Genomic DNA, 15,845 nt, shown 5'->3' with positions numbered 1-15,845 from the left:
TGCCCTGAAAAGCCCCTACATAACTGGAAAAATAACTGCCAGTAGATCATATCTAGCCCAAGTCCAGCTGGCACTGTGCTTGCCATATCTGCACAGAAGACTTGTATTTTAGTTGAGACAGTAGAGTTGGGGATGCTCTTCCAATAAACAGAGATCTGAATAAATTTTTAAAAAGTGTTTCAAGGAAGATGAGAACAAAGCACTGCACTTCAGGCAAGGATGTCAGTTGCCCAAATGTGAAATGGGTAATGACTAGTCCTCCAGGGGTGAATGTACTAGGAAAAAAGAAAGCTTCATCCTGATATATCTATAAGGGGCTGTCCTCGGAAAGACACACTAAGCAGTCATAACTCCATTATAGTCAACAGTAACAGAACTTGGACCTGGCCAGAAAAGCAAGAGCTATGTGCAGAGCTTGGAAAAAACTGGTTTTTCTAGTCAGAGAAATGGGGAAGATTTAAAATCTCACTGCAAAGAGGAAGGGAAGAAACTCGCCTCCATGGCCGTGGTGGGAGGACAAGGAATGAGGAAAGGACTGCTCAGGAGGTTGCATGGGGAGGGAGCAGTGTCTCTGCCACTGGGATGTGTACACAAATATCTGTCAGCAGTGGATTAGTGAGAGATGCTTTGGACTCCTCAGGATCCCTGTCAGCCCAGTTTCAATGGACTTTTCTCTGCATATGAAAGGATATAAGAGCCAGATTCGAGTTTTGGTTTAGCAGGTACAATTACAGTGTCAGTATCTCTGATGTCGTCTTTTTTTGTTCCATCTTTGTCTTAGTGCAAAGTGCTAAATAATTGCCTTGGCCAGATTTATTGCATACTCTGGGGCTGTATTTAGTCAAAGTTCCAAATAAGCAATTACTTTTGATAGTAATAGTAAGTACAGACTGACATAGGAAGATTTAACTGATAACAATACGTTAATTATTTAAACCAACTGTGTCATTCAAATGGATACTTCTTTTCAACACTGTCCACTAAATGCCTGATATAATACAAAGGTCTGGGCCTGGAATTCAGTCTGTACCCTAGCAATGAGCACAGACAGAGCTGAATTGGTCATCTCTGGGTGTACAGAGAAGAGAGCAAAGGGAAAACCTATGCAAACCTAGAGGGCCCAACTTCACTTAATGCTACTGTAAGGCTGGTCAGTCCCTCACCACTCCGCAGCTGCCTACACATCCCCATGAAATGAAAGTGAAATATGAGCATTTTTTTCTTCATTTACCTGCACACTGGTTTTGGAGCTGGCCCAGCTCCGGAGGGATTGCACTCCTGGAAGATGTAGTTACACAGCAGAGACTCAGCAGCCGGTTGGCAGAATGAACTCACCATTTTCAGTTCAGTCCAGGCAGTATGCACAAGCAGCTCTTGGGTCTCCTCTGGGTCAGCATAGGAGGAGTTGAAGAAAACAAGAGCATTCTTCGCCAAGATAGCACTGCACACCTCACCTCTGTAAGTGCTGCAGTAACCTGCATCACCCTTGTACAGCTTGCTGTTGAGGACAAGAGAAGACACACATAGAGTAAGCTCACAGCCCTAAACAGCTGCAGGCTCACAATGCCTAGGCTCTGTTTCTGAATAAAGTAGAATGTATAAGGCTAACAGAAGGCAGAGGAGATAGCAGACAGTTATAATCACTGAGACCAGCTAATATATTCCAAAAATGAAACCTGCAAAGTACCCTGGTGTGAGCCCTAGCGAGTTCCAGGGATGAGGATCTTGCCAAGTATTGTGAACTTTATAAGTGGGCAAAAGACTGAGCAATCAAACACAACCATGGCCTAGCATGGCTCCTCACCCTCTCCCTAGGCCCTATGGGAAACCATTTTATTTTCCCTGCAGTAGGCATCAGCCATTCTTCTTTTGCAGCCCTGTTATAACTCAGGGTTTTTTGCTCTGCTGTCTAACAACTGTTTAATTTAGGATGGACTTGATGAGCAAGAGCCAAAAAAGTCCAATCCAACATGTGCCAGGGAATTTTTCACAAGATCAGACCAAACTCCTGCCTGCCCCTCCTCAGCTCCTGCAACCCTCCTGACCACGCCTCACTTCCACACGTGTTTAGGCGGGAGACACAAAGAGGAGGAAGGCACAGGTCTCTGAATTTTATTTCCTAGTTCTTCCCTGTAAGGTCCATCTTCTCCTCTCCTAACCATATCTCCCACATTGCAAACTCCTGCCACAAAGGATGGAGACAAAGCTATGCAGGAGCAATAAAAAGCGCACTAGGCCCAGCTCATTTGAGGGCCATTTATTTATCTTTCCTGTGATTTTTGCATCTAGGAGATCCCTCCCTTCTTCACCACAGCCATAAAAATGGAGCAGCAGAGCAAGGGAAGTGCACAGGTCAGCTGTAGCTGTAGCTTCCACAGCCACCCAACAGCAGCAAGGTCTGCGGGTGAGGAGATGCCCTCTGCCTAGGCAGCCCGTGAGATGCCGTGTCCTTGGCATGGGAGGGAAACCTGGGATAACAGACTCCCTGTGCATGGGGCATGGCCAAATCGGGAGGGGAGGAGGGTGGGGTGCAGCTGTCCCCATTGCTCATTTGGTCAGCGTAACTGGGGTCAGGGAGTTCAATTCACAACATGCCAACCATTTGGAGCAGTCAACAGAGCTTGTATTTTTGCCTTGTATTTCTTTCCCCTGTCGAAATAATCACGCATCGTTAACTATGGGTTTTCTTACTGTTTTTTCTTCAGAAAGCTGGAGGTATATGGACAAGGAATTACACAGTATGCTCACATTTCTCCTTTTCAAATGCTGCTCTTTACAGATCACACTCCCTGGCCCTGTTTCACCTGCTATTCTTTGGGTTCCGTGCGAATTTTTTTTAAATTATATTTTTTTCTATTTCGCGTTGGCTAAAAAATACAGGAACCAACCCCTTGAGGTATTACCAAAATGGCAGTGATGCTGTGACACCCCCCATCATCCCAGGCTCCATGGACATGCCTTCATGTGACGCAGGTGTTCCCCAGCATGCTGCACCAGTCTCACAGCCCAAGACATCACCCTGGTGTACAGCATGTTGCCCCAAAGCGATGCAATGCCCCCAGCACCCTGATAGAACTGTTTGTGGCATTCAGGGTTCATGTTGTTTACATTTACCCAATCATACCCATTGTGCTTAATGTGAAAGTTGCTACCTTCCTGTGTCCAAGAGGCAAAAGCAGGGGCAGGCGTACATGGGGCTGCTGTGCTGCTGACTTTAGTGGGCTGCAGAAGCTGCCTGACAACAGCCTTCAGTGCTTAGGCTGTGATTCCTTGATTTTCTAAAACATTCAAGGAGACACAGAGCAAGTTGCAATGGAGAAGTAGCAACAACGTGTTTCTCACATTGCCTTGTCACAGAAAGGGAATTTCGTTCAGTGAGTATTGAGAACATCTGTGGGACTGAAAGGCTCAGCATTTGAGCACTGTTCCCATGCCTGTCACACCTTCACAGGTGCAGGTGTAAGGCATAGGTCTGCCATCATCATTGGTGGTCACTTAATCACTTACAGACTTCCTGAATCAATCTAGCAAGCCCTGTAATGGAGACGATGGCCTTTGCCAGGGGCCTGTGTCAGCAGACTGGCAAAGCCATCTGCTCAGACTTTCTCGGGCCATGCTGATTTCTCTGAGGGCCAGAAGCCCCCAGCCCACCTCCCAAGCTAACCCTCTCTTTTCCTTCCAGAGTGATCTGCCAGTGCAGCATGTAAAAATATGGTAAAAACAAAAATCCACCTAAATTGTTCAAAAATTATTACGCAGAGGTGCATTTCCCATCACATATAAGTGGCTTTACCATTCATAACTGCTTGGAACAAATTTAAACTTCTCTTGCCCTAACCTGGTCATCACCAAACCAAATTACATTTACTGACTGTGTATACACAGGAGTTTAACTTGCAGTTAAGCTTTGCTATGTAAGTTTATAAGGTCAAGTGAAGTTGTGGATCTGTAACTGTGAACAGAATTTACTACAAAATATTCTGCCCACTACTATATTTCAAACACCCTTACTGTTGTGTGATCCACTGCTTGCTTGATACAAAATCATTCTTATCTACCTGAGCTCAGTCTCCAATTATGCCTCTATAAAGGAGCTCAGTGTACCCTTCAGGTGAACCTCATCTGCATGACTGGCATACAGAAACCCTCTCTCTTTATTTAAGCCAAACTAACCAAATCCCCTTGGTTCATCATTTCTCTTCTCCCTGGTCCAGAAAAAACTTCCACAAAGCCACAGAAATTCATTCTTACCTCCACTCTGCCAAGAAGCACCAAATCCAGGAATTGTGATGAACCAGGAGAAAGAAGAAATGGAAAAGATATCAGTGACACTTCATTGCTCCCTCTGAGACGTGTAAGTTGGCATTTCCATGATAGGAAATCTGTCTGAGAACCATAAGCTGTCTGAAAAAGAATACATCTAAATTCTGTCCTTTTTTTGTACCTTCTTGTGGGGAAGAAATATTGGGCAACACTGGATGCTGTAAAGAGAGAAGGAATGAGGAGGAGGAAGTGCATTGTTGACTCAGTGCCAGCTGAAGTGGACTGTTGCACCCTAAACTCACATTTTTACCCTGATCCTTTTGGTCCTACATAACTAGCAGGTAGTACCCTCTGTTTAAACCACCCACATACTCATTACTTCAGGCAGCAGCTGTAACAGGCGAGAGAAACTAGGGCTGGAGATGCAGCACTGTCACATGACGGTGCCTCCAGCTTGCCAGTGCCACAGGGAGCTGGACTGTGCCAGCCAAGGACCAGGACACCTCTGCCCTGGGACTCTTGTGAGATGGAACAAGGCTAAGGCAGACTCCTGATCAGGTCTAGGTGACTGTTTCCCTCCTGTTGAACACAGCCCAGAGGAGAGCAGTGCAACCCCTCCCACCCGCCCAAAGCACCTACCCTCCCCACTGCATTTGTGGGACAGGGACTTGCGTGGGCTAAAAGCAGAAGTTGAAAAATACAAAAAGATACAGTTGAAAAATACAAAAGCTATGGAAGTTGTGAAATACAGCATCAAGTGCTGAGTCTCTTACAAGGCAGAGCTTGCTGGTAGGTTTCAATGCCCAGTGTAAGAAAGAGCATGGTTATTTTTTCAACAATGAAGCAGCTAAGGCACAGAGAGAGGAACAGGTGCCTGCCTGGTTAAAAGCAGGACCAAGGCTATCATCCCATGTCCTGTGGGATTACTCTTTCCTCTAACTATACCTCCCTGACTGTCCAAAGAGGGAAGGCACAAGATGCCACCTTTTTCTCTGTGTGCCAAATGTTGCTAGCTAGCTCTGACCTTTGGTATTTCTTCCCTTTGGAACATCCTTTTCACATTTAGGAGATGTCTCTGGAAGCAGAGATTACTCCAGGCAGGGTGGGATACTACTCTGACAGCAACCTCCCTGCTTTCTGGATGCAACCCCCTGTGAAGCTAAACTGTTCAAAGCTATTTTCACTTTGCTGTTAGGTGATACCAATGCTGGGTCATGGTCACGACTTCCTTCACATGGATGAATTTACCAAGTGCACTTCTGGGACACAAAGTACAAGACAGCATCAAACATTCAGGAAATGACAGCTGTGGCAGTCTCCAAAGTGTAAGAATATATGAGGAAATAGCCTGGTGGGGGATGCACTTGTACTCAAATTTAAGCCCCCGCACGCCATCAGCTCTCCAAGGCTTTCCCTCTTCCTCCGGAGTACTTCACGCCCCTTTCTTCTCTCCCAGCAATCACTCTCTTGTGATTGCAAGAGTAAAAAATTAATCACCCCTTCTCTCCCTGCCTACCTGAAATGCTGATGGTTGCTGCTGCTTTTGCGGCTCCAAAAGTTTTGCTGTGTTTGTTCGTGGCAAGGCAAGTGAACAGGCCAGGTCGGGTGACATACACCTGCAGTCTGGAATCAACCACTCTGTCCTTGACACTTTCCATTATAGACCCTGCAGAAACCTAAAAGAGTAAAAAGCCCAGTGCAGTGATATTTCCAACAAAGGGGCAAACAAGCAAACTAAGGTAAAATCTAAGAGGTATAGCCACAAGCACTTAAATTAGCAGAGAAAGATGTGGCATATAGATGGAGGTGGCAGAGAGTTAAAGCTGCTGGGGTTACTTTCGTGCTTTCATAGCAGCTGACTTCACAGACAAAAGTAAATGTTAAAGGTCTCTCCTATTTCACACTTCCGCAATATTTTTGCAATTAGTTGTCAGTTCCAGAGGGCCACAGTTGCAATTTGGCTCATGTAATTTATCTGGCTAATTACTCCAGGACTTCTTGTAGTAGATTGTTTGCCTCTTCATGCCTTAGCAAGGAAGGGCACAAGGTGACTTTGTGGACATCGGCTATACAGAGGAAGAAAAGAAAATAGTTTGGAAGTCATTGATACTGGATTAATATAACCACTGCCACACTTTCAAAGCAGTCATGAGCAAAGAAAGTGCTATAGCTCCAACACTTCTGCAAATATCTGGTAGATTTTTTTTATCTCACAACTGGAAATATGGAAGGGGCTGCAAATGTGGTGATTTTGGCCAGATCAGAAATTCCCAGGTAAATGAGCTTGAAGCCTGCTAATTTTGGCCAGTTTGGCTTGATTTTATCAAGTTTTTCCTGCTCATATGGGATTCATTAAAGTAGGAGGGCATGGTACATCAACCTTGCAAGCACAATAGGAAGGAGCAGCATTGTGTGCTTTAATCTTCATACTGAGAGGAAGTATCAAATGTAATTCAAGTGAGATGTGGTTGAATGTGGATCCCAGAGGTGTGACCTGACTCTAAGAACAGTGATAATTGTCTCCCTGGACCCATCCCAGCAAAGCACTCTACCTATGCATCTAATTGAGAAGACAGAGATATCAATCTGAACTCCCAGAGGGTTAGTAGAAATGTGCTTTCAATGAGATGTTTCAATGAGATGAAATACCCATATGTATTAACAGCTATAATTGAAAAAGCAAGAAGGAACACATCAGTGCTGTATCACATGTTTTGTAAGCAGATTGGATCCTCTCTAAAAAGAAAATGCCGAAAAGAAAATATTTGTTTTGCCTCACTCAAGTTCAACTTGGAATTGTGGTAAGAGAATGTGTATGGGAAGAAATCAGTAAATAATCAGACCAGAACAGTTTGCAAGTGTTGCACCAGGTATGCCAGTCACTGTGTTAATACAGGGGCCGGGGATATTTTTGCCCTTACACTGTGAAGTCCATTCAAGTGGGTGGAAGATCAGGGGATATTTTTCCACAATTTTCTCTTTTATTACAGTTCTGGTCAGATTTAGTTTTAGAATCTTTTTCTCTCCCAATCCATTCAACACTAAAATAATGTGGAGACCTTCCCAGTAGAAAAGGGGAATTTCTTACAGGTTGCTCCTGCCTCCCAGCATCCACCTGGGATTTGTGGCTGCTTGCCCCAAGCAGCTTTTGCTAATCCAGTCTTCTCTCACTTCTTGATCTTCAGGCCTTGGGTGTACCATGTCTGGCAGCATTGAACTGTGCCTGGTGAGCACAGAGAACTGGGACTTTTTATTACAGCTTGGACGCAGAAGGAAGAGGTCGCTCATGTAACTGCAAGCAGTATGAGGAGTATGTACCATGTACCATGGAAAATCACAGGTGAACATGTGGGATAGTGGTGCCTAGGATTTCCACACTGGCCAGCTGTGGTTTTCTCTACCAGGAACTTCAAGATATCTCCTTGTGTTAATTAATTCCCTTCCCTTTTCAAATACATTTCCTGAGATTTTTTTCCCAGCAGGTCTCTTTTTAGCCCTTAAAATACCCCCTCAGCCACCACCAAACCAGAGACTTCTTCACATCTTCACATCTGCTTCATTTATTCTTTGGAGTATGAAAAACCAAATTATAAGGCCCATGATGCCCTGTAGTGTGTAGCAGGAGAAAAATTAATTGTATTTCTATTTAGATAGGCAAGGCAGCTGCTGCACAGAGGAGTTTCCATCCTTCTCTTCAAGGGCAGTTCAATAAGCTCAGCAAGAATCCCACTCTTTAAGCCTCAGGACAATTACAGGTCAGTGTTCAGAGACCATAATGCCACAGGAATGCTGCATCTTCTGATGACTCACTACTGTTGTGAACCAGCCTTCAAATGCACGATTGACAGTCCACCCACTTCCTGCTGACTTTCCCAGAAACAGGCTCTCATTAAGGCCTCCTTGCCATATTTAAAATGAGGCAATTTGGACCACTACCCTCCTGAGACTGGGCTATGCTTTGCAGAGCAAGGATGGGGCAGAGCAGATATGACAAGCCAGACGGCCCCAGGTAGGGATCAATCATCATATCACACACAGGGATCCACACACAGGGATCCACACAAAGGGATCTGGGCAGAGCACAGGCCTGTGCTCTGGAAATACTCTGCCCCTGCTAGGTACCCCAAAACCCTACAAAAAGTTTGAATCCCGAAGGGAAAGAAGTCAAATAAACACTTGAAGTTGTCTCAAATTAACTTCTGTCAAAAACCATGTCAGAAACCACCGAGGATCCACAGTTCTCTGCAGAGGCTGATCTGATCCCTTTGCTGTTCTCCCTACCAACCTTGAGGGAATATTAGCTCTAATCAGACTGGAGCACACCATGAAGTTTAGAGGAGGTAAGGAAGGCAAGACAGCCTGCTGAGTAGCCATGGGGCCTTAAAAACATATTTTAATATGTGGAAAGAAGGGATATAGAGCAGGATGGTGATAGGCCCCTGAAGTAAGGAACTTGAATAAGAGGATTTATTGGTTCTGTTTGACAAGCAAGCCATGAATGGTCATGGTCAGCCTGTGGTCAGAAGGACATGAGGTCAATGAGAAAGGGTGGATGAAAATTGCCAGCCTGTATCAGAGGATGCTCCACGTGCCTCCACAGCATCACACCCTGGGGCTCACATGCTTAAAAAAGTTGTTGAAAGACCACAGAGAGTATAAAACATGTTCACCCCACTCATAAGAAGACTAGAGGAAACCCTTGGCAGGCTCAGGCTGCAGAGCTGCTGTGACTGTGGTGCACTGCTCACTCCTGCAGAGGCACTATTGGGTGTCAAGCAACTCTTCAGTTCAGCTGAAGTGAAAACATTGCAATAGCCTACACACAGGCATGAAAGCCATACAAATTCAAAGCAAGCACCTATTTTAAATGGTCAGGATCATTAAATCATGGAACAATTTCCTGTGAGATATAGTGGTTTTGCATCTCTTGGTGCCTACCACTGAAGGAGTGTGTCTTTCTTGAAGACATGCTTCTAGACAGGAACAAATCGGTGACATACTTCATTGTGTCACCTAGGTCAGTTAGAAAACTTCAGGTCTATTCTCTTCTGCAAATATGCTGTGGAAACATGGGTATTTTATCTTAAGACAGTTGGCCCTATCTAACTCCTTGGTTTTTGTTATTTTGTCAAATAAGCAGTTTTGCCATATATTTGTTACCACACTAGAAGAACAGAAAGGGAAGATAGCTGCAGAAACACTTAAACCCACAATATAGTCCTAGAAACCCTGGCTTGGAGGAAGGTTGAGAGTATCTAAACCACCCTGCAGCTTGGGGTTTCCAGATCCTAAAAAATTTGCTCATGCAACACCCTGAAGAAGGGGGAGAGTGTTTTTCAGAGGAGAAAGCTGGACCAGAGAGGTGAGGTGGACTCAGCCAGATTGCATAACAAGGTGCTAAGTAAGGCAGGAATAGAAACCTCTGGTGCTGGCTCCCAGCCCTGCATTTTAATCCCTGGGCTGTGCTTCTGTCTGCTAGCAGTGCTCCAGGGCCAAAAGCATGAAAAAGAGGCACTTACAGCTTTCCCATTTTCCAGCCAGGTGACAGTAGGGACTGGAACACCGGCCGCCGTGCACCGCAAGGTCACCACAGAACCAAAGGTGATATTTTGGGATTCAGGAGCCTTCAAGATTCTGGCAAACACTGCAAGAGAAGAGAAAGATGCTAGTTGAACAGTAATGTAAAGCTGAGGCTGGTGCTGGCATGGGGGAGCTCCCTCCCCAGTGTGTCTTGATATAAGCCACAGCTCCATGAGTAAAAGAAAAGAATAGCACAGGCTTCCCAGTGAGTTTTGGGAGAAGGATGAGGAGGAGAAAGAAAGTGACCAGAGTGGTTACATTACAGACCAAAATTTTACCTCTGGAAATTTCTACATCAATTCGATGTAGAGGGGGTAATGTGCAAGAAAACCAAGGGCAAACTCATCAGTAGCATGCAAATGGAACAGTTTACAGCAAATACCCAAAGTTACCATGCTGCCCTACCAAGGGTGACCTCCTGTAAAATTTACTCAAAACCATTGAGGAAGTCCACCAGTGTGATCACGCACCATGAAGGTTAAGGGTCAGACAAACTCCTCAGTCTGATTACAGTGATTAGGACTTGCCATGGATTGCTGCAAACAGCAACATTTTCATTGCCGCGACAAGCTGCCCTTGGGGGAGAGAGTCTAACATCGAGTTAAGGAGGAATGGCTGGCAAAGACTTAAAGAAGTTGAGATTACAGTAGGAAAGTAGATTTTTGAAGTGACTTCCCATTTCTACCGCTATTGCTTCTTTTGTGGCAATAGAATTAGTGGGCAGTTTAAATACAAGCGCTCTCCTGTCTTCGAGAAATTTTATTTTTTTCTTTGGTGGGGTGGAAATAACAACTGAAGTACTTTTGCTGAAAACCTACTTCAATCCAGAATCACAATTCTGATGGTCTTCACAAGCTGCTCTACTTGGACAGCATAGAGGAAAGCACAAAAGAGATATTTACCACCTGGAACATTTGAGTTTTGACCCAAAATTTTTAATAGAGATGCCATAATGTCTATACAGAAGCAAGTTGAATAGCTCTGCCATTTCTTACTCCAATTTCTCATGCTTAGTGAGTAACACCTTCTGGACTGCACAGCAATGGCTAAAAGTCTCCAACAGAAACTTTAGTAGGCAGAGGAGTTTCTCTTGGAGTTGTCAGACAAGCCTGATATCTTGTTTGCTACTTTTTCTATCAGTATGTTATCAACATATCTGATCAAGTCACAGTCCTCTGTGTCTCTGTCTGCCCTATTCAGAAATAGAACATCTGAGTCCAATATTTGGGACATGAAGGCTTTGCAAAATTTCAGTTGGAATGAAAAAATATATGCTTTCCACATAGTCCTTTCACCCAGTTCTGACCTGGGATGGGACTGAGATTTGTTTTAACAAAGAGCCTAAAACCAGCTTCTCCTCATGGATAGGTAACACTGGGAGTTAATTTCAGCATGCAAACCTTTTCTTCTTAGGAGCACAGTCATTCAGTAGACTCCTGGGCAGGGTTTGTTTTAGGAATGTCATTGAAGTGAAAATGGGGGGAGGATAAACATTATATTGAGTTTGTTAATTCTTCCATGTGTTCCAAGCAGCATCACTTTCTGTGCTCAGTGTCTCTTTCTTAAAGTCAAAGCAGAGCAGCATCAGGCTTCTGCACCCTACTACACCTCAGCGAGACAGCAGCTATGAACCTCCATCACTAACGAGTAAAGCTGCAGTCACTGGCCAGGGACTTTTCTGATGGATATTAAGTAAAATGAAACCTTTGCCTGAAGTTTTTCTTCAGGCCGTTAGCACCAGATGGTTATGAATTCAGACCCGAGTACTACAGGCCAAGCTCGTAATTACTTTTATACTTCATTTGGAGAAATACTAAACTTTGGGCCTGTCCCCTGGCAGCAGTTACATTCTCATGGCTTCTGCTGAAGCCAGCACGTTAGATCCCAGAGTGGAATGCAGCCCTTGGTGTTTTTCTCATGCTGCTCGGTGCGGTGTTGGGATCCTGCCCACGTGATGACTCTGCTGCTCAGATCATGCCCAGCTTAGTTAATACAAAGTGACTAACTACCAGCACTCAGTCATGCTGGCACATATGTTCTCCTCCATACTAGCTGCTCTCCCAAGTTCTGCTAGGATCTTTAAACCAGGAATAAAAAAAGCACACTTTCTGAAAATGACAATAGCACAGGCAGCATGCAAAGCCACAGTGAGTGCTGTGGCTGGTCCAGCTTGTGCGTGGCATCGCGCCTATGGAGAGGCCAGAAAGCTGCATCCCGCTTCCCAAGGTCCTCCCACTAGCACTGATCACAGCACTTCCTTTAGTAGCCTAGCACACTGCTGGCCTGAGAGTTGTCCGCCAGCATAGGGAAGGCAAAGGGCCAGGCTATTCAACCTTAAAACACTAGATACAGGGATAAAAAAATCCAGTAACAGCTGCTAAACATTCACATGTTTCTTGTGGGAAGTACTGCATGGAGGAATAGCTAAATAAAATTTGGCCTATAAGGAAATAAGGTGATTTCCAAAGTGTTATTTCCAAAGTGTGGAGGAATTGAAACTGCTGCTATCCCTTGTGCCACCATGTTTACTTTCAGGACCCTCAGAACTGAAGTTACAGATGTAATCCCTCAACATTTCAAGTATTTACATTTGCATATTTTCAAAAAGTATTTTACTTAAAGTTTAGCTATTTAGACTAAGTACTTAGCTGTAGATAAAATTATTGCAATAACCTCGGGGGAGGGGTTACATTATTTTATTTTTAAATGAGAAATTTCCTGAGACAAGGGCTGGACTCCCCAGATCCCAACAGTGACAGCTCATTGACATGCCCAGAGGCATATTTCCTAAAGAGAATTTTCTTAATGACTTTGGAAAACAGTATTAAAAATAATAGCATCAACTATTTCTCAGCCACATTACCTATGGGTGAATGATTAATGCACTGCCATTGTTGTCAAACTTAGCTGCTGTGGGAAAGCCAGGACAGGTTGTGTGAGAGCAGCCAATGTCACCTTCCACCAGTGCAAAATAGGGCAAGACCCCAGGATGAGCTCAGGGTCCATTTTGGCAACTGCATCAGCAAGGAGATCTGTCCTGCCGTTAAATGGCAGAACCCAGCCCCCAAAACTCTGATTTCTATTTTTTTTCTCTCCACTGAATTACACAAAGAAAGAAAGAGCCAAAGGCAAGGAAGAAATAGCAAATCTGATGGTGCAGCTGATAGGAAGAGGTGAGTGAAAGGCAGGAAGAGGAAGGATCAGGAAATAGTAATAAATGTTTGTAAAATTCACATTATTTGGTGGGCTCAGGACATGTTTTGTTCTCATTTTTTTCTCAGAGTGAAAATTCCCAACAGTCAGGTGATTTTTAACTCCATTACTTGTACTCCTTTTCTGGATCCTCCTGAATGTGGATTTTGGCAGGACCTTTGCCTGCTTAGCCACATTGTCACAAGGTTAGCAACATTCACATCAAGACCCCCAGGCTCTCAGCACTGGATTTACTCAACTGCCAAAAAGCAGTTAGGAAAGGCAGGCAAAGAGGGCTTCATTTATTTATTTATTTATTTAAGCAGAAAATAAAACAGAGGAGCTGTAAATGAAATCCAGTCAGCTAAAAGCCAAGCCAGCATGTCAAATTTCACTCCCAAGCCCCTTAATAAACGTCCTTTCTTTTACAGCCCTGGTAAATGATGTGCTGTGCACTGCAGGGCTTGCTAGGAGGTATCTGTACCGTGGCCAGCTGCTCTTTTTTCTGAGAATTGCATAACATCATCCAGTCCAAACAGTAGGGCTTTAATTCAGTCACAAAATTTTTATATCATGAAAAGATTAAAGCAGCACCCCCTTCCCCTGGCCCCTCTCTCCCCTGCCCCCACTTTGAATGGCTAACTCTTTCCAGGTGACTTTGTTTTCCCATTGCCTTTGACTGAGCTGTGTTTCATTTCCCGGGTTTGGGGCCTGATCCTGCAATCCTACCAGATGCCTGCCCTCTGTCTGGATAAGGCCTGGTTTTTTGTTTGGGTCAGTCACAGCCAGACAGCTGCCTAGGTGGCCTGGGGCCATGCTGCTGCTTTTGGGAAAGTACAGAGTGACGCCCAGAGCATCAGGACCATTCGAACACTTGTTTTGGGGTGTGGGGTAGGTTGTATTTATACAAAGCCTACTGTGGCTTTGGTAAACCCCAACTTTCAGAGAACATGAGCAATACTTACTCATGTACGTGAATTAACCCAGCTTGTCAACATCCACGTGTGTTAATGTCCAAGAATTTGTTGTTAGTCCTGGCACAGAGTAAAGCATCCCTGATAGTCCAAATCAAGATAAGACCATCAGGAGTTAAACTTGTGTTGGCAACCACCTGGCTACAGTAGGTGCACACTCCCTTCCCACCACAGCCCAAGCATGCCTTTACCTGTCAGCCAGACACAATTTGTCCATACTGCCAGATCTGATATCTCAGCCTGCTCCCCTTTCCCCAGTGTTTCTTTATATAATGAAAAATGGTCTTTTGGGTGACTGCAACCAGGTCTTATGGTTTCTTTTTTTTTTCCAGCTAAGCTGCAAAACACGGTGGATAAAGGCAAATTCTCTGTGGAAAACATATTTTCCTCTGGTACAGCTGGTGCCATGTTGAGCTCCCATGTGTCTACATTGCTGCAGCAATAAACTATGTATTGTCTCAGAGACTTTCCTGGTATAAATACCCTGGTAAAGACTTTGCACTGTGCAAAATTAATATGTAAGCACTTAGGAGCAAAACTGCAAGCATTTTTTTGTTTGTGCTTGCCAGTGTTCCCTTAGCTCTTTCATACTTTGAAGCATGAGAGACGGAAATGACTTCTCTACAGAGAATAATGTTCTCTGGGCTGGGACTTTGCTTACTAATCCATAAAAAATCACTTATGCTTGCCACCTATATGCTCTGAAGAACCATGAACTTGTGCCACTATGATCACAGCCTTTTGCCAATGAAAAGTCCAGTTGTCTAAATCCCCATTCAGATTCATTCATCTCATATCCATTCACACTTCCTGACAAGTCTAAACTAGGCAGTCAAGGAGAGGTAACAAGTAGAGGGGCTACCATTTCCTTCCCACCGGTGAGAGATGAGGGAAGGTCTGACAAATATGTTTTTAACCGCATAGAAAGCCAAGGCATTTGTGTTTTCTGCCATGAAATAATCTGTGTGAAATCAAAAAAATTCTTGAAATGCCAGGGCCAAGAACAGGCCACACACCCTGTTCATGGATCAGAGGTCACAGAGACAGCCATGCCAAGCTGTGCAGCAGCTAGTCACATTCCAAGAGCCAGGGCTGAACAAGCAAGGCACAGTCTCTGCAGCTGACATGACAGGACCAAATCCCAGCTTGGTGAACAAAGAAATTCTTCAGTAAGGGTGGTTAACAACTCCTCTCTCAGCAGCAGCAGCAGGCTCTGCACATGGCCTACCACTTCCAAAACTGACAGGTTAATAGTTAAATCCCAAGATAACCGCGAGGTCAGTTTCACTTTGACCTCCAACTATTTCTTACCAAAAGGGCAATATTTATCTTTTCTGCAAGTCTACCAAGTAAACATAAAGAGGAGCAAAATGGCTCAGGCAAAGTTGATATAAGACACTTCCACTTATCTCTATCAAATTGCTTACCTATTTTTATTTAGTCCATGTCCAAACATGCTTATTGCTAGAGAACCATCTGTATACAAGTTATCAAAAGAAAAAGAAGTGCAATAGGAAATGCGCACAACCACTGTATTATTTCTCAAGGAACAGCATTATTAGGTATGGGTCCCAAAAGAGCAAGCTGAGGAAGAGCTGTAAGCAAGCAGTACTTCATCACTCACTTGCCCCTCACCCTGTTATCATGGTTACCTGGGAGGATAACCTTCCAATGCATCTGAAATATCCACTTTTTGTATAAAATCTCAACATTTCCAAGCTCTTCTGGCTCCTGATACATGATATGGTTGGCCTGGGGCTTGTAGTACTCCTTAATACATCATGCAGCACAGACCAGCCTGCACAGCAATACATAGGTACTCAACCTGGAGCCTGA

The 15,845-nt window shown here is 44.3% G+C and overlaps 1 protein-coding gene across 1 annotated transcript in view; it reads right to left on the bottom strand.

Moving 5' to 3' along the window:
• Positions 1 to 15,845, bottom strand: part of MUSK (muscle associated receptor tyrosine kinase) — a 52,548-nt gene that overhangs the window by 19,336 nt on the left and 17,367 nt on the right. The window contains exons 6-9 of the mRNA XM_032675637.1: positions 9,783 to 9,907; positions 5,780 to 5,939; positions 4,252 to 4,258; positions 1,232 to 1,498 (exon numbers count right to left, since the gene is read on the bottom strand). Of these exons, the coding sequence (XP_032531528.1) occupies positions 1,232 to 1,498; positions 4,252 to 4,258; positions 5,780 to 5,939; positions 9,783 to 9,907 (559 nt within the window). The remainder of the gene's footprint in view (positions 1 to 1,231; positions 1,499 to 4,251; positions 4,259 to 5,779; positions 5,940 to 9,782; positions 9,908 to 15,845) is intronic.

Source organism: Chiroxiphia lanceolata, chromosome Z (assembly GCF_009829145.1).
Source record: "Chiroxiphia lanceolata isolate bChiLan1 chromosome Z, bChiLan1.pri, whole genome shotgun sequence".
NCBI lineage: Eukaryota > Metazoa > Chordata > Aves > Passeriformes > Pipridae > Chiroxiphia > Chiroxiphia lanceolata.
This window is presented reverse-complemented; position numbering and strand designations above follow the sequence as displayed.